The 27515-nt window shown below is 35.7% G+C and overlaps 1 protein-coding gene across 18 annotated transcripts in view; it reads left to right on the forward strand.

Annotated features, from left to right (window-relative positions):
• MYCBP2 (MYC binding protein 2) overlaps positions 1-27515 on the forward strand; it is a 275403-nt gene that overhangs the window by 241865 nt on the left and 6023 nt on the right. For 16 of the 18 annotated variants that reach the window (XM_017498820.2, XM_037727973.1, XM_017498811.2 and 13 more), the window contains 19 exons: positions 83-239; positions 423-647; positions 3252-3317; positions 4725-4964; positions 5266-5364; positions 9024-9104; positions 10191-10457; positions 11154-11437; positions 12869-12965; positions 14276-14395; positions 16533-16634; positions 17455-17583; positions 17944-18076; positions 19701-19804; positions 20926-21114; positions 21917-22024; positions 23223-23432; positions 26321-26428; positions 27045-27210. In XM_017498820.2, the coding sequence (XP_017354309.1) occupies positions 83-239; positions 423-647; positions 3252-3317; positions 4725-4964; positions 5266-5364; positions 9024-9104; positions 10191-10457; positions 11154-11437; positions 12869-12965; positions 14276-14395; positions 16533-16634; positions 17455-17583; positions 17944-18076; positions 19701-19804; positions 20926-21114; positions 21917-22024; positions 23223-23432; positions 26321-26428; positions 27045-27210 (2885 nt within the window). The remainder of the gene's footprint in view (positions 1-82; positions 240-422; positions 648-3251; positions 3318-4724; positions 4965-5265; positions 5365-9023; positions 9105-10190; positions 10458-11153; positions 11438-12868; positions 12966-14275; positions 14396-16532; positions 16635-17454; positions 17584-17943; positions 18077-19700; positions 19805-20925; positions 21115-21916; positions 22025-23222; positions 23433-26320; positions 26429-27044; positions 27211-27515) is intronic. The other 2 variants (XM_017498830.2, XM_037727974.1) reach the window with 1 other exon arrangement.

The raw sequence follows: 27515 nt of genomic DNA on the forward strand, positions 1-27515 counted from the left end.
AAAAAAAAAAAAAAAAAAAAGAGTTCCTTAGATGTTCCTGGAAAATAATTATTCATATCCTGCTTATGTATCACCTTTTTAGGTGCTGGAGTCTCAAATTCAAGCAATCCGATCACCAGTTCCTTCATCAGAGCAATGTCTTTCATCACATTAACAATATTTTGTCAAAATCAGATGATGGCGATAGTGAAGAGAGTTTTAGCATCAGTATACAATCTGGCTTTGAAGCTATGAGTCAGGTCAGTCATTTCATCCTTATTATCCTGGCTGTCCTGTTTGTTAGTACACCAAAGGAGAAACTCTGAGTTATTCATGATCACTTTGATCCTATCTTCCATTATGTTTTATCTTAGATCTGTTTGTTTTATCTTCATGGAAGATTTCCTTTTAGTGTAATAAGCACTTACATTTGTTTCTGATAGGAATTATGCATAGTAATGTGCTTAAAGGACTTAACCAGCATTGTTGACATAAAAACTTCAAGCCGACCTGCCATGATTGGCAGTTTGACAGATGGCTCCACAGAAACCTTTTGGGAATCAGGAGATGAAGATAAAAACAAAACTAAGAACATCACCATCAACTGTGTAAAAGGAATCAATGCTCGCTATGTGTCTGTTCACGTGGACAATTCCCGAGATCTTGGGGTAAGAAAGCAAACTTGATTTGCGGCTCTTTAGCTCTTTTCAGACCGTTAGTATTCATGCACCCTCATTTCTAAATTTAGCAAAAGGCTTTATCAGCTGGAATGTTGCTAACCAAACATCATTGCTGTATTCTCCAAATAAACCGTAAGTCTAAAAACAAATTAATATGATTGGGAACACTATGGAATTCCAGTTCTGAAAAGAGGTCTGATTACAAATGCACCATGGCTACAGCTAAGCAAAATCAAAGTCTGCTTTACAGTTTTCTGCTTCCATGCCCTTGGTTAAGATTTTCCCTTGACCTGGAAGTCCTCCCCTTAAACTCTGATGATTGATTCTCTTAAGGTCTCTCAAACTCAGCAGAGAAATTCTTAGTAACTCCTCTAAAAAATTACTGTTTCCCTCTGTTGGGTTCTTCTTGATATTACTCTAGTGGCACTTAATAATAATCTTTGATCTATAGTGTAATTAGTTTGGTTTTTTTTTTTTTTTTTTTTTTTTTTTTTTTTTTTTTTTTTTTTTTTTTTTTTTTTTTTTTTTTTTTTTTTTTTTTGAGATGGACTCTCCCCTCCGTCACCCAGGCTGGAGTGCAGTGATTCAATCTCGGTTCACTGCAACTTCCACCTCCAGATTCAAGCTTTTCTCCTGCCTCAGCCTCCCAAGTAGCTGGGATTATAGGCACATGCCACCACGTGTGGCTAATTTTTGTATTTTTAGTAGAGATGGAGTTTCACCATGTTGTCCAGGCTGGTCTCGAACTCCTGACCTCAAGTGATCCGCCCACCTCGGCCTCCCAAAGTGCTAAGATTAACAGGCATGAGCCACTACACCTGGCCTGTCTTAAATGTCTACTTCTTTCTCACAATCCTCATGGAATTAAAAAATAAGTTTCTGTACTGTCCCAAATAATCATAATTTATATTCTTCCTAGCCTAGTTCACCATCATGTTTCAACTGAATTAAATATTCCTTTATAAAAGGAACTAAACAAGAAAAAAGAGTCCTATTTATTTGCATGTTAACAACCAAGAAAGAAATAGCACTACCTCCAGACTGCCTTTCTTCTACCTCATTCTTAAAGAAGGATACTGTGTAGAATTTTTTTTTCCTCAGAATGGATGTGGTTGGCCAGCAGGGGCAGTATTAATGGCTCCCCTTAAACCATTGCCTGGCTCCTCCTGTGCCATTTGTGTATTTCCTTTCCGAGGAAGAGCCGCAGTGGTAGGGTTGGGTCTCCGATAACCTGGATGCAGACCAGTCTGCAATCAGAGCAAGCTGCAACTCCTGTACATCAGTGCAGGTTCTGTTCCTCCCTGATACTGAATAAGTAAAAGAGGCTTAGCTAATATCATATGAGTGATTACCTCCCCAGACCCAAGAATTTCCACTGGTATAACTACTTTATCTTACTAGAGAGCCAGGTGTAACAAAGCAAAACATTCTGTGGCTAGAACTCACTGTTCAGTGCAAAGTTACCTCTAGCTCATGGTACATTTTAAGCCAGGACATACTCTCCCTCAGAACAGTGATTGCAATCAATTTGACATATCTGTCGTTTCTCAGAGGAAATAATCATGACAGTATTCATTTTCAAAATTCCTAGCATGTAAGCTGATATCTACTTTCCTTTTTAAGAGGCTTCCTATATGTTATAGGTTGAGCGTTCCAAATCTGAAAATCCAAAATGCTACAGAATCTGAAACTTACTGAACACAGATGTGACACTTAAAGAAAATGCTTATTGGAGCATTTCTGGTTTTAGATATTCAGATTTGGGATGCCCAGCCAGTAAGTATAATGCAAATACAGTATTTCAAAATCCTAAAAAATCCCCAGTCCCAAACATTTCTGGTCCCAAATATTTCTGATAAAGGAAACTCAACCTGTACATATGTTTTCCTTGAGTTATGTAACTCCATGTCCCCCAACCTGCCTACCACAGAGCCTGTACACAGCATTTGTTGATTTGAATTGTATCCGCCTACAGCACTCATAATATGCAGCTCTCTAAGGAACTAATGTTAATCTATTTCTTGATGTGCTCTGCATAAAACGTACTCAACCCTAAGGTCTTTGGCACTAGGATGAACATGTAGTGAACTTGTGCTGTTTGACATTTAATGCATTAATGTTGCCTTCTCTAGTTTGGCAAGTATCTTGAGGAATAGAACCTCTTCTCGCATATCCTACTTCAAATCTATAAGGAAGCATGGGTACGTTGTGACACTCATAAGTGTGTGTTCAGTTACCTTTCCTTTTTATACTTCAAAAGTAATGAGAATATAGCAACAAGGATCTGACATAAGTGACAAGCAGATTTGTTGAAAGGCTTCATGAGGATGGAATTTGAATATTTAGACTTTGAATAAGGAGAGGGAATGTCAAGCTATGAGAGAGCACATAGAGAGGGGCTGAAATGTACAATTTAAGACAGAGTTTGTGAGAATAAGACTGAAGTTGTAGGAACCATTGTTAGTTGGAGGGGTACGGTGGGGTCAATCAGGAAGGACGGTAAGAGACAGGCAGAAGACTTAATGTGAGAAACCACTGTAAGTACTGAAGCAGTAATATAGCATTATAACTATTGTGAATTGTCTATTTCAGAACAAAGTTACCTCAATGACCTTCTTAACTGGCAAAGCAGTAGAAGATTTGTGCAGAATAAAGCAGGTAATTAAAATTTTGTCATTAAATGTTTTGCTACCTAGAGAGAAATTTCTTCTCAGCTTTCACTGTTGAGTTCCACCTTTGGCACACAACCAAAGCATTATAGGAAATTATAAAACATTTAAGTTGACAAATGGTCTATATGTAGGAATAGTAACCACCATCCCTGTGCTACACATCTTATCTATTATTGTTCTAAATGCTCCCCAGTCATGAGTGATTATATTGCACCTACAGTCTCCCGTACGCCATTCTCCAACAAAGACTCAGGGTATCTTAAAATTTATAACAGATCTCATTCACACTTAAAACTTTAATTCACCTATATTTTGAGTTAAAATAGGTTATTGTCCTCTGGCCTGAAAAATCTATAACACTGCAGCTATATCCAGGTTACAAATCAGTTTAAACCAACTCTACAAACAAGTTAAGTTTTATCTAAGCATGTGTCTGAAACTCTGCTCAAGCTCCCTTACTTGTGTTAGTGACACTTTGTCAAAACTTTCTCACTGGCTACTTTATCTCACAAAAGTTGACCAACTGCTTGTTTGCTTGCTTGTTTTCAAATCATATTGAAGGAATGAATTAATATTTTAGATTAAACATATAATAAATTTTGTTTAAATTGCTAAAGAATTTGGGAAAATAATCCTATTCAATGATATTGTGTTTGTTTATACTTAATACCCCATTTAGAAAATTGACATTAATTAAAATAATATCAATTTAATGTCTGTGTAAATCACATAAATATTTGTAGGCCATTTCTTGGTTATTAAAGGCCATAAGAACAGTTTTCATTTTATGAAGGGAATAATGTCAAAAACTACTTCACAGTGTATTAACATTTAATCCTTGAAAAAAAAGTCATATTCTCAATGAAATTTAGTGAAATAAGGAATCACAGGTGTGATGTTACATATTATATAAACTTTGTTCAAAAGTAAAACATATTAAGTAACTATACATTAAAAGTACATTATCTTTAAATGGTGCTTTAATGTGAGGATAAACAAGCAAAGAACCCTTTTCTGATCTTGTGATGTTTCTACTTAGAGTCGATATAGGTAAAGTACAGTCATATAAATTATTTGTAATCCATTCACTCATATAACTTTGCTTGGAAGCCATGTGATAATCAGGCCTGGATTTTAATTCTCAATTCCACCATTTACTGAAAATCCCTTAACCAGTGTTAACCTTAGTTTCTTCATCTGTATAATAGCTACTATAAATAATATCACTTATCTTCACAGGGTTGAAGTAAGATAATCAGTGTGAAATGACCTCATAACCTTTACTCTGTACAATTCTTTGTTATTTGAGCTTGCTGATATTAATGCTAAGTCTAGCACAGTGATAAAAATGATCCAGCTGAATCAGGTTCCTGCCTCTTTTCTACTCAACCAGGTTGATCTAGATTCCAGGCACATTGGCTGGGTAACAAGTGAACTTCCAGGAGGGGATAATCACATCATCAAAATTGAATTAAAAGGCCCAGAAAATACACTGAGAGTTCGACAAGTCAAAGTCCTGGGCTGGAAAGATGGTGAAAGCACAAAAATAGCTGGCCAGATTTCAGCCAGTGTGGCTCAACAGAGGAACTGTGAAGCTGAGACTCTGCGAGTATTCAGACTTATTACGTCTCAAGTGAGTGTCCCTATGACTTATTCTAGCACAGGGTAATTGATGTCATATATTTTAAGAGTGTAACAAAATATTTTGTAAAACTTCTTACAGAAATTTCTGGCTACAAATGTTGCCCATTTTTTCTTTTCATTGCCCTAAACACCTGAGTTTCATGTTGCATTCATAATTAAGAAGAGTAATGGTGTATATTAGCAAGAGTAGCATATTATAACACCTGCAGAATCAGCTAATAAGCTGTCTGGCTATTACAGTGTTAATGCCTGTCATTAAGTCCTTCTCACATGCATATCTTCCTCATCAGGTATTTGGAAAGCTCATCTCTGGAGATGCTGAACCTACACCAGAACAAGAGGAAAAGGCACTATTGTCATCACCTGAAGGAGAAGAAAAAGTATACAATGTATTTATTTGTATTCTAAAGATATTTATTTCCCTTTTCTATTCTTTTTTCAGTGAAATAATTCATGTATTGCTGTATATTTAATGGATACATAATAATAGTTTCATGTAGTTCATCTTTTTTCTTAGAGAATGAAGGAACTATCTAAAAGAAATACATTATTCCTGTATCATCTATCTAGTATTTTAAGTAACATCAAAATCTGCTCTATACCTTGGGTTTTTATGTTCATTTGTTAGCATTTACAAAATTAACTTAATCATTTCTGTGCTATACCCCATCATTTATCTTTTCCCTCCTCCATTTTCCCTGTCCTTCACAGTTCAGCTCAAAAGTACTCTTCTTCATGAAACTTGTTTATGATTTATCTTCTTCATGAAACTTGTTTATGATTTATCTTCTTCATGAAACTTATTTATGATTTCCCCAAACAAAAAGCAGTTTTCTGTCTGCTGGAGTTCATAATAATCTATAAGTGTCTCTTCTTTGTTTTTCTCTTACATTTATCTGCATACATGTTTTATCTCTTCTACTGAACCATAGCTTCTTAAAGACCAACTCCATGTCTAATTGGTCTTTGTGTCCATCCTGATATAATCACATACATGTTCAGTAAATTTTTATTAGAATAACTACTCTTTATTATTGTTCTTGAAACTTCTTCTAAAAATACAGTAGCTTTACTTTTTCAGTCCTTACTAAAGCACTGTACCTAAGAGTTTTGTACCTCATCCATTTCCCAAAAGAGAAGTCAACTCTGACTAGTCTCAATATTCTAGTGTCTTTAAATGCTACAAATAATCACCTTGGCAGCCCTTTCAAAGATAAATTTCAAGGATTTCCCTAGACTAACCCTGTGTTTCCTAATACAGTAGTATCCAAATCATTGCCATATTTTTGTTTGAGGTCTGAAAAAATAAGATTTCTTAAATGCCAGTAACTTCTTTCAACATCTTTTGGAGATCTCATTTGAATGACTACAAGACTGTAACTACCCATTAAACCAACTGAATTTTAGCAAATGTCAACTCTGTACTAAGCAATTGTGAGAATGGCAAGCCCTCAAAAAACTTGCATTCTGTTCTTGGTTATGAATCTGCTGCATTTCCCTTATCCCCCAAAAAGAAATCAACAAGATTCAAAATAACATATAAGCAAATTATTAAATGTGTGGAAAAATTGCAAATGACATAGACTTTCAGAGTACATTGATATCATTGTGCCCTGAAGTGGTCAGAGAAGGCCTTTTAGAGGATATTGGACTTGAGTTAGATCTGAAAGAGAATGAAGGGATCAGAGTGAGATTAGTAGAGAGAATGGGAGCAAGGACTGATCAGAGAGGCTGGCCTAACAGTAGGAGAGTATATGTTGAGGAGTTAAGGTTAAATAGGAAAGGTTATACTATCAGTTGGGTGCCCATGAAGCAACATGATTTTTAAGAGAATAATTTTTTTAAGTTAGATTATTGAAGCATAATTTAACATACAAAAATTCCTCATTTTAAACTGTATCAATGAATTTTTACTCGTGTACACTAATGAAATCATTATCTCAATCAAGTTTGTTTTGTTTTGTTTTGTTTGAGACAGGGTCTCACTCTGTCGCCCTGGATGGAGTGCAGTGGTATGATCACGGCTCACTGCAGCCTCAACCTCTCGGGCTAATGGATCCTCCTGCCTCAGCCTCCCAAGTAGCTGGGACTACAGGTGCATGTCACCATGCCCAGCTAATTTTTATATATTTGTAGAGATGTGGTTTTGCTATGTTGACCATTCTCAAACTTCTGGGCTCAAGTAGTCCTCCAGCATTGGCCTCCCAAAGTTCTGATATTACACACATGAGCCACCATGCCCAGCCCACAACCAAGTTTTAAATCACATCACTTTCCAAATTTCTCTCATGTTCCTTTGCAGGCAGTCCCCCAACCTCAGAGAGGTTCTGACTCTCAAGTAATTTGTTCATTTCATCTAAGTTGCTGGATTAGTTCATAACATACACTTGTGTCCTTTTATTATCTGTAGAATCTGTAGTGATGTCTCTTGGTGATTTGTGTCTTCATTCTTTTTTTTCTGGAATAGTTTCGCTAAAGATTCATCAATTCGATCCCTTCAAAGAACCAGCTTTTTGTTTCATTGATTTTCCTCTATTTTTGCTTCTTAATGATTTCAGCTCACATTTTTATTTCTTTCTCTACATTTGCTTTTCATTTCATTTGTTCATCTTTTTCTGGTTCCTTAAGGTCTAAGATTAGATCGTAGACTGTAAGACCTTCCTTTTCTCATCTTAGTATTTAATGCTATTACTTTCTTCTAAGTACTACATTAGCTCATTTCACAAATTTTGGGGGTTTTTAAAATTTTCATCAATTCGCAATGTTTTCTTATTCCCATTTTTATTTCTTCTTTGACCTTTGGGTAATTTAGAAGCACCTTGTTTAATTCCCAAATATTTGGGAGTATTCCTGTTTGCTTTCTATGAATAATTTCTGGTTTAATTTCATTGTGGTCAAACTGTATACTTCATGTAATTTCAGTCCTTTTAAAAGTGTTAACATTTGGGTTCTGGCCTATAATGTAGCTGTTTTAGTGAATGTCCATGTGCTCTTTAAAAGAATGTGAACTCCGCTGTTGTTCTTCGAGGGGTTCTATAAATATCAGTTAGTTCAAGTTGATCGATAATATTCAAGTCATTAAGAGCCTCACTGGTTTTTGGGTTTTTGTTTTGGTTTGGTTTTTTTGTTGTTGTTAAGTACTGAAAGAAGAAGAGTTTTGAAGTATCCAATTAAATGGATTTGTTTATTTGGAATTTATTATACCTGGTAGCTGATCTCAACATTCTGATGGGCTCCAAAAAAGGTTTTGGTTTTATAGATGATCAGCTTTTTCTTCATTGTTAGGGTAAAAGGGACATTCTCTTGTGGCTCTCTATCCTAAGAAATGTAAAACCAAGAATCATTTTTAATTCTTAAACAAAGGAGTTTCTTACCTCAGTTTTCTTACCTGTAAAGTTGGCAAAATATTACAGTTTACCTTATGGGGTTGTTGTGAAGATTCAATAAGATTGTGTGTGTATGTGTGTGTGTGTGTGTGTGTGTGTGCGTGCACATGCTTATACATATGTATTAATGTATATATACATATCTGGCACTTGAGTACCATGCACATAATAAGCCCTATAAAATTTTAGCCTTTACTTTTCTTCTTATGATACATTTCTTTGATGACTGTTGGTGTTTGAATAGCTTAATTTAAGACCACCATTATCAGAGAGTTTTGCTAGGACACTTTGTTTTTAAACAAATGTTATTTTCCCAGATTGTTCTTCAAACAGTTAAATCTGGGGTGTGAACTAATAATGTTTACAATTTAAAAATAGATTTAGTCAGTGACTCAAATTGAGAACATTAAAGAAATTTGTGGAAAGAAAATATACTTCTCTGGATTTCTTAAGCTCGGAGATTTTGTTATTTTTATAGTCACTTGGGCCAATAGTGATTTCTTCAAACTTTATCCCTTGTCTTAGTATTATAAGCTTCCATTTAAAATAAATTTGCTTTAAAAATATATACACAAAATTATTTCTCAAGATACTTTGAAATATCAAATATACAAATTTTATTTAAAGAGACAGCTTCATTTTTTTTCTTTTTCTATATAAAGGCAACATCAGATGCTGACCTGAAAGAACATATGGTTGGAATCATATTCAGCAGGAGTAAGCTGACTAACTTACAAAAACAGGTTGGTTAATAGCCATTTCATTGTCTTCATTAGTTTTTAATGTATGTGTTTGTTTATTTGCTTGTTTGCTTGTTTTTAGGTTATAAAGAAGGGGTGTCCAATCTTTTGGCTTCCCTGGACCACAGTGGAAAAAAAGAATTGTCTTAGGCTACGCATAAAATACACTAATGATAGCTGATGAACTTAAAAAAAATGCAAGAAAAAATCGCCTCATAGTTTAAGAAAGTTTATGAATTTGTGTTGGGCCATATTCAGAACCATCCTGGGCCACATGCAGTCCCCAGGCTGCAGGTTGGACAAGCTTGTTATAAAGTGTTTTGAAAAATTTATGAAGGCTTTTCTACGCTTGCTTTTTTATAGGTCCTGCAGAATTTGCTTGCCATTTTCTAGACAGGAATGAGTATTTTGGCATACCTTCAACTATTTTAAAGATTTTGCTTGTGAATGTTAACTGCCTACCTTGCTGCTGTTTGTGATGGGTAGATTTATTATTTGGTGGCAAAGACCCAGCTATGTCAGATTTGATTTGCACTTCCCATATTTCTTTTCCTCTTATTCTTTTGTTTGTTGGCTGAGCAGTTAACCTACTGTTTTGACTTTCAACACTATTAATTATGCTTTTCAATAAACTATAACATGAATTTATTTGTGCTTTATCTTTCTAGCAGTGTTTCCTTGAATCCTAACTGCTTTCAATTGTAAAATGTCATGTATCATATCAATATTGTGATACCATCTATAAAGCAACTTACGAACACAGGTCAACCATGAGAATAAAAGTGCCTTTGGTGATGAAAGGTGGCAATTGGTTTTAGATGTGCTAAACTGTAGGCATAGGCATTAATAATTTGCATATAATCAGTTTGTACATAGTAGTTGATTTAAATATTTTCATTTTTATTGTGTTTCCCCAAGCTTTATTTAATTGTTTCTCAGATGAGTTAAGAGAATGACATATGATGGAGAATTAACTGGGAGAATAATGCTAAATTGAGTATCAGTTTACATTCTTGTTCTTTCAGTTGCTTGTTTTGCTAGAAGTAGTGAATTATACTTACATACATATCCTGTGTTAACTTTAAATAGGTGTGTGCTCATATTGTCCAAGCTATTCGCATGGAAGCTACCCGAGTTCGTGAAGAATGGGAGCATGCTATATCAAGCAAAGAAAATGCCAATTCTCAGCCAAATGATGAAGATGCCTCCTCTGATGCCTACTGCTTTGAGCTGCTCTCTATGGTTTTAGCTCTGAGTGGCTCTAACGTTGGCCGGCAGTATCTAGCTCAACAGCTAACTCTGCTTCAGGATCTCTTCTCGCTGCTTCACACAGCCTCACCTAGAGTCCAGAGACAGGTGACTGATCACATCACAGCCTTTCCATTGCTTTTGTTACCTGAAACATTGTTAAAAAATTGCAATGCAGAGAGAATTATCTAAGGACCCTAAGTATAGATTTTATTTTTTATTTTGTTATATTTTCTTTGGGGCCTATATTTTACTCCTTTTTTTGTTTGTTTTTACTGTTTATGAGAGTATAGAATAGCAAAATATGTTTTATTTTATTAATGTGTTGTGATAAAGAGTATTCTGGCTACTGATTACCATATTATCATGAAATATATAATGTTGTTTAGTCCTTACCAGAAAGAAAAAGTATTGTTTTTTCTTGCTGTCTTGGGTTAGTAATTACCACTGCTGTTACCATTTGAATAGTATGTATATCATATTTATTTCCTTCACAGAATTTAAAATAGTGTTTAAATCATATTTCTTTTCTTCTCAAAGATTTTAAAGTTACAGAATGGTAGTTAGGTACATTAGAAAATAAAGCCTGGGACTGGGTGCAGGGACTTATGCCTATAATCCCAGCACTTTGGGAGGCCAAGCTGGGAGGATCCCTTGAGCTTAGGAGTTCAAGGCTGCAGTGAGCTGTGGTCACTCCACTGCACTCCAACCTGGACAATAGAACAAGACCCTGTCTAAAAAAGAAAAGAAAACAAACCCCATCGGTCTTTACATGAAATTCTTTTATTTTATTTTTCTTACCAGGTAACCTCTTTACTAAGAAGAGTTTTGCCTGAAGTAACCCCTAGTCGTCTGGCCAGCATCATAGGCGTGAAATCCCTCCCCCCAGCAGATATCAGTGATATCATTCACTCAACAGAGAAAGGAGACTGGAATAAGCTGGGTATCTTGGACATGTTTCTAGGATGCATTGCCAAAGCACTCACTGTACAGCTTAAAGCCAAAGGAACCACCATCACAGGAACAGCTGGTACCACTGTGGGCAAAGGAGTTACAACAGTTACTCTTCCAATGATTTTCAATTCCAGGTTAGTTATTGCCTCTATTTTAGTACTAAAACAGAATAGAGTGAGCTACCATTCAGAAATTTAAGATATAATTTCAAATTTTACCCTGTTAGCTTACTCACCAAATAAAATCCATAAACAGTTGGCTCATACATAAAAAGAATGTCATATATATTATAAAAGTACCATTTACAATTAGTGGGGAATAGAAAGTAGGCTGATGTGATGTCAGAATATTTGGATATCCATGTCGAAAAAAATTATAGATACCTCCCTCTCATCATATACAAAAGTAAACTTCAGTTTTAGGTAATACATTTTTTCCACAATTAAAAAAAATAAACGAGGGAATAAAGTAAACTTCAGGTCAATTAAAGCTTTATGTACATTTCTTTTTAAAACTGTACTAGGACAAATTATAGAAGAATATTTTTGTAATATTCAATTTGGAAAGATCTTAAGCAAAACACAGAACCCAAAATCATGTAGGAAAATATTTATAGATTTGGCTGTATAAAAATGAAAATTACTTGATAGGTGATAATATGTAAATGTTTTAAAATATAGGCAACTAATTTAGAAAAATATTTAAATCTATACAATAGACAATGACTTACTAGCATAATATTAGAATGACTACAATTTTAAAAAGGCAAACAACTGATAAGAATAAGAAATGACAAGAACAGTAAACAAGTGAAAACACCTCACTACTAATTAGAGAAATATAGATTAAAATCATTGCAAAATATCTTCGATGCTTTGGCAACATTATGAGGAAATAGGCATTTTCATTTGATACAAATTGCTGCATCATTTTTGGATATCTGTTTAATAATATCTAACTATATTTTAAATATGCATATCCTTTGACCTATCACTTCTACTTCTAAAACTTTTGTAGATTTGCACCAAGATATATATGAAAGGAAGTTCTGTAATTGTAACAGTAGAGAATTAGAGAGAGCTCAAACAGTGCTACTTGTAGAGCCAATCCATGGCAATATGCAGATAACATGAGAATGTTAATCACTGCATCACTTTTTTCCTGTATATTATCTTGCTAGGAAAAAAATCAGTTGAACTAAATAGTAGTGTGCTTTGTGATACAGTAGATTTATATTCTGGCACAAGCTCCATATTATCTGCATGTGCACTAGAAGTAAGTTGTATGTGGTCCCTGGACTGTACTTCTAAAAGACGCGCACAAAAGTAATGTGCAAAGAGAGAAATATTTGGAAGGGAATGCAAATCACCTTAACTGCTGTTTTGGGATTGAACAGCTAGATTTGGGGTGATGGCTTGATGAATTTTCTTTTTAAATGCTTAAATTGATTCAGTCACTTAAAAGTCTAAAATGCTGCATTCTGAAATAACATTTTCATCTTTTTCATTCGTAACTACTACTGATAATTTATTGGCTTTATTATAAGAGCTAATTTTTCTTTGTAGTTATCTCCGACGAGGTGAAAGTCATTGGTGGATGAAGGGCTCAACTCCTACCCAGATCTCAGAGATCATCATTAAACTTATCAAGGATATGGCAGCAGTAAGTTTGCATTCTTCTGACTATTTTGGCAGTGAAATGCAGCAGGAATCTGATTGACAGAACAGCTTACTCTGCTGAATTGATAGGAGATATACTTTAGTGTACCTTTACTTAAAGACTATTTTGTAGTATTTAACTATCATGCTGTTTGTCTTTTCAGGGAGTGATAAATCTGTCATTTATATAAACCATGTTCATTTCAAATTTTCCAGTGAATTTGTGTGAGAATTGTTACCTAAGTCATTCAAGACTTTAAAATCTAATAAAATAAAATATGCTCTTTCAGACCCTAAGAAAGAGCCTGATTCCAAAAACCTAAAGGGAAAAAAGGGGAAGAGAGCTCTCAAAAGTTGAAGTCTCTCATTCTCTTCATTCCTCATGGTTTTTAAAGCTTTTATTCCTCTTTATTAATGTCCTATACCCTCTGTCTTAAAATGGTGGCTTCCAGAGGAGATCTGGGAGTGCAGAGGACAGGGAGTTACTCCACAGAATACGTGTCTCATATTAGTTGCTCCTTGTCATTTTCCACACCTTTTATTGTATTTCTAGGAGGCCAGTCTTAGAAGGACACGATAGTGTGTGGAATATAGGTCCCTGAGAGATAGAGGGAATAGAAGGCATGTTAGAGGAGAAGGAGGAGGAAGAGGTAGAGGAGGAGGAATTGAACTGTCCATTAAATCATGTGGATATGAGAAGTGGGAGGATTTTCTGGGGGAAAGATGAAGTTCTGTCACTTCTCCCAACATCATGGACATATTCTCAACCTTTCTGGTAAACACAGACTTTCTCAGGGTGTTCACTAGATTAAAATATTTAGGAGTAATATTTAGGAACACCTAAATTCTATGATAGTTAAATGTTTGTTCTTTACAAATCAAGGTAGCAAATAAAGGTAGTTGCAGTTTGAACCTGTTTATATTTTAGGTTCCAGTAATACTCATCTAAAGTAGTTAGCTTCACTATGTAAATTGTATGCTAAGTAACAAAATTTCTCAAAGATAGATAACCTTAGTACTACTGTTATGTTTTTATCGGATGTAAGAGGAATTACCCTTGACTTTCCAGGAAAAGAGTACTGAGAACTTAATTTTTTATTATTTGTTTTTAAATATCAAAATAATGATTAGAAGTTGAATTTTCCCTAGGATTGTGAAGAAATTTTAGTTTAAAAGTCTGTGCCTATGATCTAACATTTTATGTCTCACTAAAAATAAATATTTCCTTTTGATTAGAGGTGTTATTTAAGAAAAAAGAATTTACTATGAAATACATTTCTGGTTACTTATTAAAATATTCTGCTCTGCTAATAGGGTCACCTCTCAGAAGCTTGGTCCCGAGTAACAAAAAATGCTATTGCAGAAACCATCATTGCCTTGACCAAGATGGAAGAAGAATTTAGGTCTCCAGTGAGATGTATTGCAACAACTAGAGTAGGTTTTACTTTGTTTTCTTTTGTTTTAAATTTAGTCTATATCATTGCATGCTGTTTTCAGCAGTAGATTTAAACAGATTTTAATCACTAAGTCAGTATAATTTTTTTAACTAAATACTATATTTATTGAAAAAGTATAAAGGGCTTTTATATTATGAACTAATTACTTCTCACTGCTATGCGTTCTGTGTCACTTGTTTTTGTTATTGTTTAGGATACACTGGTTAGAAAAAGCTAATTACCAGGATGGTCTCGATCTCTTGACCTCGTGATCCACCCGCCTTGGCCTCCCAAAGTGCTGGGATTATAGGCATGGTGAAACCCCGTCTCTACTAAAAATACAAAAATTAGCTGGGCATGGTGGCGCACACCTATAGTCCCAGCTACTCGGGAGGCTGAGGCAGGAGAATTGCTTGAACCCAGGAGACGGAGGTTGTGGTGAGCCGAGATCACGCCATTGCACTCCAGCCTGGGTGACAAGAGTGAAACTCCGTCTCAAAAAAAAAAAGAAAGAAAGAAAATGCTAATTACATTGTACATTCTGTGTTGTCTTTCTAATGATCTATTTCCTGTAGCTTACCACACTAAGTTTAGTGCTGGCATTATTCTGTGATAGACCAAAGGTCCATTGGAGACAACACCCCTCCTACACCTGGTTGTTCCTCATGTAGAGCCCTCTAACTTACTTAGAGGGTTTATAGGCCTTACTTTTAAAAAGCAAAAAGTACTTGTCCAGGGAAGGGTCAGGGTGGAAATCTCTGAGAAAATGACATTGCATTCTTCAGATGACACATTTATAATAAGTTTTAACCTACTGGATTTCATGTCCCATATATTTCCAGAAGAGATTTGAGATTTTCCTGAAGCAGGGCAGTCTGACAATATTAGGAAGAAATGAATGCTGGTAAAAATTGCTTAGGTTAGTCCTCAGAAATCTGCAAAAGAAGGTAAACTATATTTCCCTAGGGCAGAAAAAGTCAATTTATGCCATCTTGCTACTGAGCGTGATACCTGCAGCAGGTATTTTTGACAGTAATCCTTTCCCACCACTCATGCGTTGCTTTCTTTCGGTCTGCATTCCCCTTCCTCCTTGCATGCATTGTTTGTCTTTTTCTATTTTTCTGTACCCATTTTAACATCTCTTGCTCTCTGTATCCAATGATACGTGCACTTCTTAGAGTTGAGCTAGTTAAATCATTTTCTATTCTTCATTCATGAGGGACTATATCATTCAATGTAAAACTGAAGTTTACCCTTTAAGCCTCAGACATTTTTAACTATTTTTGAAAACAGTTTTCTTTTCTTTTTGCTCTTATTGCCCGGCGATCTCGGCTCACTGCAACCTCCGCCTCCCAGGTACAAGCAATTCTCCTGTCTCAGCCTCCCAAGTAGCTCGGATTACAGCCGTGCACCACCACGCCTGTATAATTTTTTTTGTATTTAGTAGAGACAGCATTTCACCATGTTAGGCTGGTTGTGAACTCCTGACCTCAGGTGATTCACCTGTCTTGGCCTCCCAAAGTGCTGGGATTACAGGCGTGCGCCCCTGCACCCGGACCTATTTTTGTGAACAGTTTTCTAAAGCTTAGACATTTATGTATTTCTGACAAAGTGCACCAAGTATAGTGTTAAGGCTTCTGGGACAACAAAGACTTCTGAGGAACTTTTATCTAGAAGGATTTAATGTGTACCTAACTACTCATGGGACTGTATACAATTTAGCAGTTGCTGTACCACCTTCTTTGGCATTATAGGTTCAGTCAGATGATACTAAAAGGAAAAATATGCAGAAGGCATTAGTACAGTAAATATTAAATATGCCAATTCTTTTATTCATATGTTGTTTACATTATAGACCAATAAAGTATAATTTTATTTGTCAGATAGAAGACAGAGTGGTTCATCAAAGAAATAGTGACTTGTTCTGTAGATACCTGAGTGCCTCCTTGTGTGCATGGCACATATGGCAGTGATTGTGTATGCCTAGTACCACATCAGGAAAACTTGAGTGCCACTGCGCATCTATGTATTTTCAAAATCAGCCTGCATTTATGGAGCTGTTGTGATGTGTCACAGTCAGCATTTCATAAGTCTTTCTAAAAATTCAGGAGTGTAACAACCTTCCCTTTCAACAGCTCTGGCTCGCTCTAGCATCCCTATGTGTTCTTGATCAGGACCACGTAGATCGTCTCTCCTCGGGGAGATGGATGGGAAAGGATGGACAACAAAAACAAATGGTAAGATCAGAATTTTGTAAGCATTTCTCTTGCTTTCCTTTATAGTAAGCTTTAGCTTAGCTTAAAACACACAAACACACATCAGCATACACAGTTAGTGGATCTCTTGAAAGATTGGGTCCCATTGGCCAAGTCTATTTCACTGAGAGTCCCTTCTTTATAGTATATGGAAACTTCAGGGGCATTTTTCTTCTTCTCTGAGTCATGTTTGCATCATACCAAAATTTATTTTTAGCCAGAGTCTAATTCAGTGACTAGATATTTTACTGAAATGTAATCAGTCTTATGGTAGGAAGGAAATAAAGCAGTAACACAGGCAACATGACACACCACCTGTTCACATAGAAACTTAAGTATAAGTTTGTTCTGAAACTTAATTAAGTATATATGTGAACAGGTGGTGTGTCATGTTGCCTGTGTTATCTTTAAGTTCAATAGAAGGGAAAACTTTATATAGGCCCTTTCAGCATTTTCTTATTAATGTTCAAAGTTCAAAAATAAACAGTTTATTCCTGTGGCATACAGAATGTTTGGATATATAATGAGGAAGACATTTCTTAAGTCTCTAAGTAACAAAGTATACCTGTTCATTGTATTAATCATTGAACCTGCATATCACATTCATCACTGGATTTGGAGTTTTGAGAGATTTTTATAGTTATGTACATGGTGCAATAATTCTGTTTAACATTCAAATTCTAAATTCTTAATAGACTTTAGAATAACCGTTTATTTTTGTAAATAAATTACATTCAATTTGTATGAGAGTCTGAGGCATTCTTGTTAATTTAATGTAACATGTGGAAATGTCTTATTTTAGCCTATGTGTGATAACCATGATGATGGTGAAACTGCAGCAATCATTTTATGCAACGTCTGTGGAAATTTATGTACGGACTGTGACAGATTCCTTCATCTTCATCGAAGAACCAAAACTCATCAAAGACAGGTGAAGGTTTTTGTCTCTGCAGCATAAAATATGTTCACTGAATTTTGAAATAAATGTGTGAAAGAGGCTTGCTGTAGTCGGGGGGAGAAAAGTGGACTTTGGAATCAAAGACCTTGATTGTGTTCACAGCTGTCTCCCTTATCAACTACAAATAGCAAGTTGTTTTATCCTTAGAAACACTTAATTTCTCCATTTACAAAAATAGGACTGCTGGGAAGATTAAAGAAAAGATTGGAAATATTCAAAACTTCTTAGGGTGCTTAAATGAAAGTCATTATTATTATTATTGAATAATTAAATTTTATACTTCCTCTTTCAGAGTGATAAACACACTTTTTCCTGTTTTTAATGAAATAATAGGTCTTCAAAGAAGAAGAAGAAGCTATAAAGGTTGACCTACATGAAGGTTGTGGTAGAACTAAATTGTTCTGGTTGATGGCACTAGCAGATTCTAAAACAATGAAGGCGATGGTAGAATTCCGAGAACACACAGGTAAAAGGATTAAAGATTGAGCCATGCCCTTAAAACCCACAAAAAAGATTCGGCCATGCCAATTCATTATAACTAAACTGTGAATAATTTTGAGTGATGTTCTGATGTTTAATTATGACATCATTGATCACTGCCTACATTACTATATTTACTAAACAGATACACTGCCTACATTATTATATTTACTAAACAGATACAGTGTTCCGTGGTGGCAAGAGCATCAGACTAAAAGTCAGAAAACCTCATTTGCCACTAATGAGCTTTGTAGCCTTGAGCAAGTCACTTAACCTCACTGGAACTCATTAACTCCATTTATAAAGTGAGAGGGTCACAACTAATGGGGCTCCATAGATGAAATATACTAATACTGATAATTATCTTCTAGTTCTGTTAGTTGTTGCCCCACAACAAAAATTATTGCATTAGATGATCACTAAGATCTGTATTTATTATAAGGTTGTATATGATTTTGTGATATTTTAAAAGGCTTTTGTAGACCTAATGCTTCTAAGGGTTTTGTGAATGGTACTGTTTCCATTGATAGCAATAAAATAATTAACAAAAATGCAGAGACATAACCTTAAAAAAAAAGTAACTTATGTATGTTAAATGTATTTTTATCTCTAAAACAGTTTTCACTTTGCTTTTTTTCCTAAAGTAAGTCTTGTATAGTCCTAGTTCAAATTTATGTTAAATCTTATAAATTCTCAATTTTCAGTACATCTGCAGTCTGCCATTTGACTCACACAAACTTCCAGTGTTGGAGTTAGGTATAAATCTGAATCAATTTAATTCTAGGGTGACTTTTCATGCTGCAAGAGCATGACCTTTTTTTCTCATAGCTGATTTCTTCCTACTATAATCTGTCAATGCTGTATATTACATTTATAAATGTTCTAATGTCAAACCATCCTTGTAGTCATGATAAAAACTATCCTTTTTAAATAGATTTTTCTATAAATATCGCTGAATTCAATATATTAATTATAGTTAGATTTTTATATCTGGTTTAAAAATCAGCTTGGTCTGTAATTTTCAAATCTCCATGTTCTTTTTCTTATTGCTCTGTTCTTGCTTTATGGATTCTGTTTCTTCTTTAAGTTGAATTTAAATATTGAAAGATATGGACATTCCTTTTCAAATTGCAGAGTTCCTGAGGTAGGAATTCTGTTTTTCAAGTTTCATACTCTGATGATAGGCTCTACACTAAGCCTTATGATTTTGTTGTATAAAGATACTTACAGATTTCCCTAACTTCTGTGTATTCTTACTTAATTTTTGGTTGTTACGATTTTATGGTGGTATTCATTTGGAGTTGGGGGCTTGCCACATCTGCTCAGTCTGGTAACTTGACTAGAAGTCTAGTCTGGTTTTTTTACTGAAAAAATATATTAGTCGATAATGTATTTGTCTTCAGATAGGTCTTTAATTTCCTCTTCCTTTTTTATCATTATTTACTTTATAGTTAGGACAACTTAGAAACTTTCAGTTCTAAAACTGTCAAGCTGAATTTCCCAAAGGCAACAGCTAATACAAACCTAGTTTGCTTTTTAAAATTTAGTTCTGTTAAAATACGTAGAAAACATATCCATAAGAAGGATTTTTATTTTTTGCTTGAACCTAGGTAAACCCACCACAAGTAGCTCAGAAGCGTGTCGCTTCTGTGGTTCCAGGAGTGGAACAGAGTTATCTGCTGTTGGCAGTGTTTGTTCTGATGCAGATTGCCAGGTAAGCATATAGTGAGATAGTCAGGCCATCCCACTGAGCAATAGTCCATATTCCCCTGTGACACCTTTATTTTATATAGATAAGAGTTACAGCTCAGAGTCACTCTAGCCTTTTAAATGAGCGTATTACCTATGTGAAGCATTAAATGCCTTACCAAAGTTGGAGAATGGGTCAAATAAGGCTTGCAAGCCCATACCACACTTTTTTTGAGTGTTTCTCGGTTACCATGATCATATATATTTAATGTCTACTTTTGTATTAGAAACAGTTAAAAATTTATTAACTGTATTTCCTTTACCTCTTACACGTTACTCACTTATTTCCTTAAAATAAATTTTCAGTATCTGAGAGTTCTTTAGTTTTGAACATATATAAACATATTCCATGTTGTCCAAATGTTTTTAGTTTCTCAATTGATTTAGTAAGAATGTGGATATGCTCAGAGAGTGAGAGGTATCTGTTTTGGGTTTTGTTTTTTCTTTTAATCCCCGTTTTGGTGATGCGGGGAGTGGTAACTGGGAAATTTTACATTGGGCAACTTTTTGCTTTATAGCTGTGCATGGTAACAAATATGAAATTATAATTCACTTATCAGCATTCCCTTTATAGAGAGTGATATTCTTTAAAATCTCATTTAAAATAAAAACGGACTTTGTTAAGAAGCCTAATTTATATTCAAACAAAGATTAGTAATTACTTTGTTGTTACTTGGCCTGCGTAGATACTTCCTATGGGAAAATAATCTTTGGAAATTTATATAATAGGGAAAATTACCAGAATGGTGCCTTTTTAAATATTTGTAACCCGCACGTTCTAACTCTTAAGTGGGTGTTGAACAGTGAGAGCACACGGACACAGGGAGGGGAACATGACACACTGCGGCCTGGGGTGTGGGAAGCTAGGGGAGGAATAGCAGGGGGTGGGAGGATTGGGAAGGGAGGGATAGCATTAGGAGAATTACCTAATGCAAATGACGGGGCGATGGATGCAGCAAACCACCATGGTACGTGTATACCTATGTAATAAACCTGCACAATCTGCACATGTACTCCAGAACTTAAAGTACAATAAATAAATGTTTTTTAAAAATACTGTGTAACATTGTAATTCACCTTTAACAGGAATATGCTAAGATAGCCTGTAGTAAGACGCATCCTTGTGGCCATCCATGCGGGGGTGTTAAAAACGAAGAGCACTGTCTGCCCTGTCTACATGGCTGTGATAAAAGTGCCACAACTCTGAAGCAAGATGCCGATGACATGTGCATGATATGTTTCACCGAAGCGCTCTCGGCAGCACCAGCCATTCAGGTTGCCTCAGCTTTTAAAGTATTAAATGTATCCAGGTGTTAACAGAGGGAATATACTTGTCAAATAAACAGTGGATTGAAATCTTTTTTTATATCACTAGGCAAAAATGTTCTTTTAATCTGTGCATCTACCAGGCTAGTGAGGAGCAAATTCTGCCTCTTTATGTTCTGCTTCCTATTTTGTATGCTCAGCTTTAATTTGTGATTTGTGTGAGCTTCTGTAATCAACAGAACGTATAAAATGTTCAGAAGGGGGGGGAAATAATTAGATTAACCCCCAGTAGCTAAGGCTCTTCTTAATTTCCAAAATCCAGAATGGTATTTTTATAACATTATATAATTGACTTACACATAATGATACATGCATAATAGAAGTTAGTGTGCACTAAATAAGTTTTTTAAACTTTACCTGTTGCTTACACTTTCAGTTCTCATGATTCCAAGATAATAATATTCTCCAAAACAAGATCATGAATCAGTAGTTTACTCCTCTTTTCCTGAGATACAAAATTGAATAAGTTTACATTTTTCCTAACCTGGCTTACTTTATATAGGTGGCATTAATACATTAATGGTAAAAAGTAGACACTGAAGGCCTAGTTAATAGTGTCTCAACTTACTATAATGAAATTTAGTAAGTAATAGTGTCCCAATTTCAATGTCCCAATGAATTTTCATTATAGTAAATTACATGATTTTCTCTTCACTGCTTTAAGTAGTACCTTGCAATAAATAATCTCACAGTCACTCAAGTGTTTATCATTATTATATTTGCTTACATCCTTTTCATTTGTTTATTTAAGCTGGATTGTAGTCACGTATTCCACTTACAGTGCTGTCGGCGAGTTTTAGAAAATCGATGGCTTGGCCCAAGGATAACATTTGGATTTATATCTTGTCCCATTTGCAAGGTATGAAAAGAATCTGGAATCATGTGCTATTTCTTTTGGTCTTTCTTTTCATCTTTCAAAATAAACATGTGTCAATATCTCTTGGTTTCCTCTCAGTTTACTTTTTATATACCAGCCCCCAGCAGTTTCTTCCCTTCTCATTCATGTGGAACCTGAGAATATAATCTCTCTGTTATAATGTATCTCAAAACAGTAATTGTCAATTTAAAACTGGTTACATTCTGTTAAACGTATTTCATGAGAAAGTTCATTTAAACATCCTGAGGCATGCATCTCTACTTTCAGACCACCAGAGAGCTCAGTTGACATAACATGACAATGACTACCGAAAAGAAGAATGAGCCCCTGGTGTTTGTAGATACTGACACCTGCCATTAAAGAGTGAAATCAGAACCTTCAGTACCACCAGAATAGATTCTTTTAGAGCTCAGTTAAAACAAGGAGAAAATTTTTGGCATTTTGACACATCTCTACAAAGGTAGTCAGCAAGTAGGAAGTTATTTTGGCAAGCTAATAATGATTAAGAAAAAGTTCTTTTTAAAGAATGTGGCAGTGCTTTCCCTATCAATTTGTCTTTCCTTTTTTGTTCTATTAAGCTCTCCTTATTTTCTTATCTTCATATTTGCAGACTAATAGAAAGGGTATGATATGGAAAGACAGCACAGTCATCGTCTAGATAAACTGAGGAATAATCAAAAAGATCATAGTATTTTACTCTCCCCTATCATATGGTGCCACGTATATTAATAGATACATGAAGGTTTTATAGCAAATACTACCCGTTCACTTCTGTCACCTGGCATTCTACCCTCCCCTCAAGGAACCATCACACACACACACACACACACACACACACACACACACACACACACACTGTGTCTTATTTGTGGCAACAAGGTAACTCTGTTTCCACAACAGCTAGGGCAACAGGAGATATATTTCAGACTCAGGAAATGTAAAGCTAATGAAATGTAATTTTCATGCTCTGTGCTCTATTTGCCCCATTTTCCCTGCTCTTGGGAAAATATGGACTTCTAAAGGCTTTACAGGATGTTTTTCAAATGCCATTTGATTTAAAATATGTGTACTGTCTGGTTATCTTCTTCTAGCACAAAGCTTGGCACTTAGGTGCTTACTAAGTCTTTATTGAGTTGATTAATAAATGATTCTGCTAAAGAATGTTCATTTTTTATTGCAGAACAAAATAAATCACATAGTACTAAAAGACCTACTTGATCCAATAAAAGAACTCTATGAGGATGTCAGAAGAAAAGCCTTAATGAGATTGGAATATGAAGGTCTGCATAAGAGTGAAGCTATCACAACTCCTGGTGTGAGGTTTTATAATGACCCAGCTGGCTATGCAATGAACAGATACGCATATTATGTCTGCTACAAGTGCAGAAAGGTATGCTATAAATTATACTGAGAAGTTTTAAAAACTAGAGCTTACCTATATGATTAAGAATTAAAATTTACAATGATAGCTAAGTATTCTTCCATCTTAAGGCTGAAGTTAAAAATAAGATAGCCTGGTACAATGTTTCCCAATGTTTCCAGTAAAATTTATTTACTTAACTTGTTTGGGGATTCTTTATTTAACCTGAACAAACTTTCTGAAACATGCAGTATTTCTGTATACAAGCTACTTAATAAGCTGTTTGCCCAATGCAATTACTTCTTGAATAAACTCCTCTTACTTGACTCTGCTAACCATTTCTTCCTTAAAACTCTTAATTCCTTGGCTTCCAGGACAACACCCTCTTTTTCTGTCCTCCTTCCTTTCTGGTCATTTATCTTTAACTTCTTCATTGGATTTCTTTCTCTCTCTTTTTTTTTTAACCTACCCCTTACATATTTGTTTTCCCAAAGCTTCATTCTTGCCTAATGGTGACCTCTTTTAAATCTCTACCCTGGGTGACCTCTTTTATATCTCTACCTTGGGTGACCTCTTTCACATCTCTACCTTTACCTACCACGTATACCTTTATGACCTTCCAAAATTTTTGAGATTTAGATAAAAATATCCAACTGTGTAGCAGACATTTGGATCTCCCACACATACTTCAGAGTTCACATGTCAGGTATTATATTCATCAATCTTGGCTGGGCACAGTGGCTCACACCTGTAATCCCAGCACTTTGGGAGGCCAAGGTCGGTGGATTTCTTGAGCTCAGGAGTTTGAGACCATCCAGGGCAAGATGGTAAAACCCCGTCTACTAAAAATAGAAAAATTAGACAGGTAGGTTGGTGTGTGCCTACAGTCCCAGCTATTTGGTGGCGCTGAGGCAGGGGAATGGCTTGAGTCTAGGAGGTTGAGGCTGCAATGAGCTGTGTTTGTGCCACTGCAGTCCAGCCTGGGTGACATAGTGAGACCCTGTCTCAAAAACAAAAAAAATAACTCTACCAATCTCTGATCTTTATTGACAAAATACTGTAAATTCTGTCTCCAGATCTTTCTTGAGTCCTTTTTTTCTTTCCATTACATCTCCAGCAACGCTACTCATTTTCCTTAGTAACTACAGTAGCCTTCTTCCTGAGCACAGATGTAGAACCCTGATTCCTACATTGCATCCCTTACACTTAACTGTTGCTAATTTTTTTTTACACTTCTAGATGTAAAATCTAATTGTCATTCTTCTACTTATGATACTCTAGCCCAGTCTCCCTCTGCAGTCTCATCTCCCAAGATGCTACCATTTGTTCTCCATTTGCTACAACATACCAAATAACTTGTATTCCCCAAACTCAGCCATGTCTGCTCACCCACTGACATCCCCATGCCATCGCACAGGCCATTGCTGTTCAAGGAATGTTCCTCTCTGCCTCCTCCTGCACATTTACTCTGACCTGCCGCCCCCCTCCCTGTACACACATGCTGTCATGCAGAGCCTAATCCGTCTTGTCATACCTAAGTCTTCAGCTCGTTTCACCTCGTCTGACATGCCCCCATCTCACTACCATCTTGCAGGCATCTAGCATAATATTCCCTATTCTGCATCATGACTACTGGATCACTTACCTCTCTGCCCCACTTGATAAGTTCCATGAGGACAAAGACTATGTTTTTTCATTTTTCCATCTCTAATACTTAGCACTTATTAGATACTAAGTGGAGAATGAATAAATGAGTGACAGAATGACTACACGAGAAGGGTGCATAGTCCCCCAGTGTAACAAAAAGAAAATACAGAGGATGAATGGATATCTAAGTAGAGAGATGACAGCCAGAAAGGCAGATAAATACGTGCACACCCAATAGCGTACATTTATGAAACTTGTATAATTACAAATAAAATATTTCTGTGTGTTTGATGTACTAAATATTATAAATGAATATTGTGCTATTATAGGGTAGCAGTCAAGTATTTAGGAAGCCAAGCAGAGGATATAGAAAAGTGAAACAGCTGGAGTAAACAGTCTCCAAGACAAACTGAAATACATCCAGGATTAGGTTTAGCTGGTGAACGACTGTTTGTAACCTCTGCATCAATGGATCCTGTCTTTGGACCTGTTTTTCTAGTGTAGATAACAGATTTATGTTGACTGTGTTTGTTTATTCCCAATCCGGACATAGTTTTTTGACTATGAGACATGATGTGCATGCAGATTGTCCCAATTTCTTGGCCTCACTTAATCTCTGCCCAGGGCAAATACAAATAAATCATCTCTACTTTAAGTGTGAATCCATTTGAGAATCAAAATAGCTTTAGGCCAGACATGGTGGCTCATGCCAATAATCCCAGCATTTTGAGAGGTCAAGGCAGGAGGATCACCTGAGCCCAGGAGTTTGAGGCCAGCCTGGGCAACATAGGGAGACCCTGTCTCTACAAATAATTAAACAATTAGCCGGGCATGGTGGTGTGTGCCTGTGATCCTAGCTACTCCGGAGGCTGAGTTGGGTGGATCACCTGAGCCCAAGAGGTTGAGGCTGCAGTTAGCCATGATTATACCACTGTACTCCAGCCTGGGCAACAGAGCAAGACCCCGTCTCAAAGAAACACAGAGAGAGAGAAAGAGGAGGGAAGGAAGGGAAAGAGGGAAGGAAAGGAAAGAAGGAAGAAAGGAAAACAGGAAGGGAAGAAAGAAAAAGAAAGAAGAAATAGCTTTATTTCTTTCCCTGATCCACCCTACTGTCAGCAATATGGATGTGCACTTGGCATTTCAAGGGATGGTCTAGTAGACAACAGTATTTTCTGAGACCCCTTGATCTTACTTTCACTCTGTCCATACTGTATCTCCCATGCCAGAGTTTTCTTTTTTCCTGCTGTAATCTAGATGTGTTTTCACCACAGGCATATTTTGGTGGCGAAGCTCGCTGTGATGCTGAGGCTGGACAGGGGGATGATTATGATCCCAGAGAGCTCATTTGTGGTGCCTGTTCTGATGTGTCCAGGGCTCAGGTATGCAGAACATTTTATTAGAAACATATTATTTTTTAAACAGTGATATGGTGAGAATGTTAATCAGGCTTTTCTCTTGAGTGTTTTCTGATATTTGTTCAATGTTGTATAAGTTTTCACATTTCATATATATTATTTTCTTTGGGTGATATTTTATAATTTCGTCTTCCATGAAATGATCACCATATTTAAACCATGTAATAAATTTACTTATTTTCTTAGTTTCTTAAACCTTCAGTGAAGCCTTTAGGTTTTCCCCTCTTTAATGAAATGTTCACAGTACATCTGTAAGATTATGAGAGAGGTTAATTTTATTAATTTCCGTTTGACAGGCCATAAAACATTCATAAGGAAATTAAGTAGCTTGTTTATTAAGTCAGATAGATTATGATGGAAATGGAATTAGAACTTGGATCTTTGTCCAGGATTTTTGGGCAAAGCCACATATTTATTCATTAGTTTTTAAACATGTGTATCATCAGTTTTTCAATCAATTTTTGGAGTTACGTATGACCTCAAAATACGAATTAAGGAGCTATCTATGTATATGCCTATCTTAAGTGTAATTGACATAGTCTCGCTATGATCTGTGTCTGTCTCTTCTCTTTTCCTATAGATGTGTCCCAAACATGGCACAGACTTTTTGGAATATAAATGTCGCTACTGCTGTTCAGTGGCTGTCTTTTTCTGTTTTGGAACAACACATTTTTGTAATGCTTGTCATGATGATTTTCAAAGAATGACTAGCATTCCTAAGGAAGAACTACCACACTGTCCTGCAGGTATGCTTTTAATATTTTAAAATCACGATTCTGATCCGTATAGTATAGTTTTATTTAAACATTCTATGAGAGCTCTTTGTTTCAAGTGACAGAAACTCAACTCAAACTAGCCTAAAGAAGCAAGAGGAATTCCTTGACCTTTGTAAGCATATGACTTTCTGGGTGAAGTAGGAAGCAAGCTCATCATCATGAGTGAGGAGTTAGCTGTGACGGAGCAGATCTCTTGGGGTGTGAGAATGAAGTCTACTAAGGATTAGTAAAAAGATGGCTTTTCAGCACTAAGAAGTCATGTGAAGTTCAATATT

The sequence above is a fragment of the Cebus imitator genome, unplaced genomic scaffold, assembly GCF_001604975.1.
Source record: "Cebus imitator isolate Cc_AM_T3 unplaced genomic scaffold, Cebus_imitator-1.0 Scaffold252, whole genome shotgun sequence".
Lineage (NCBI taxonomy): Eukaryota > Metazoa > Chordata > Mammalia > Primates > Cebidae > Cebus > Cebus imitator.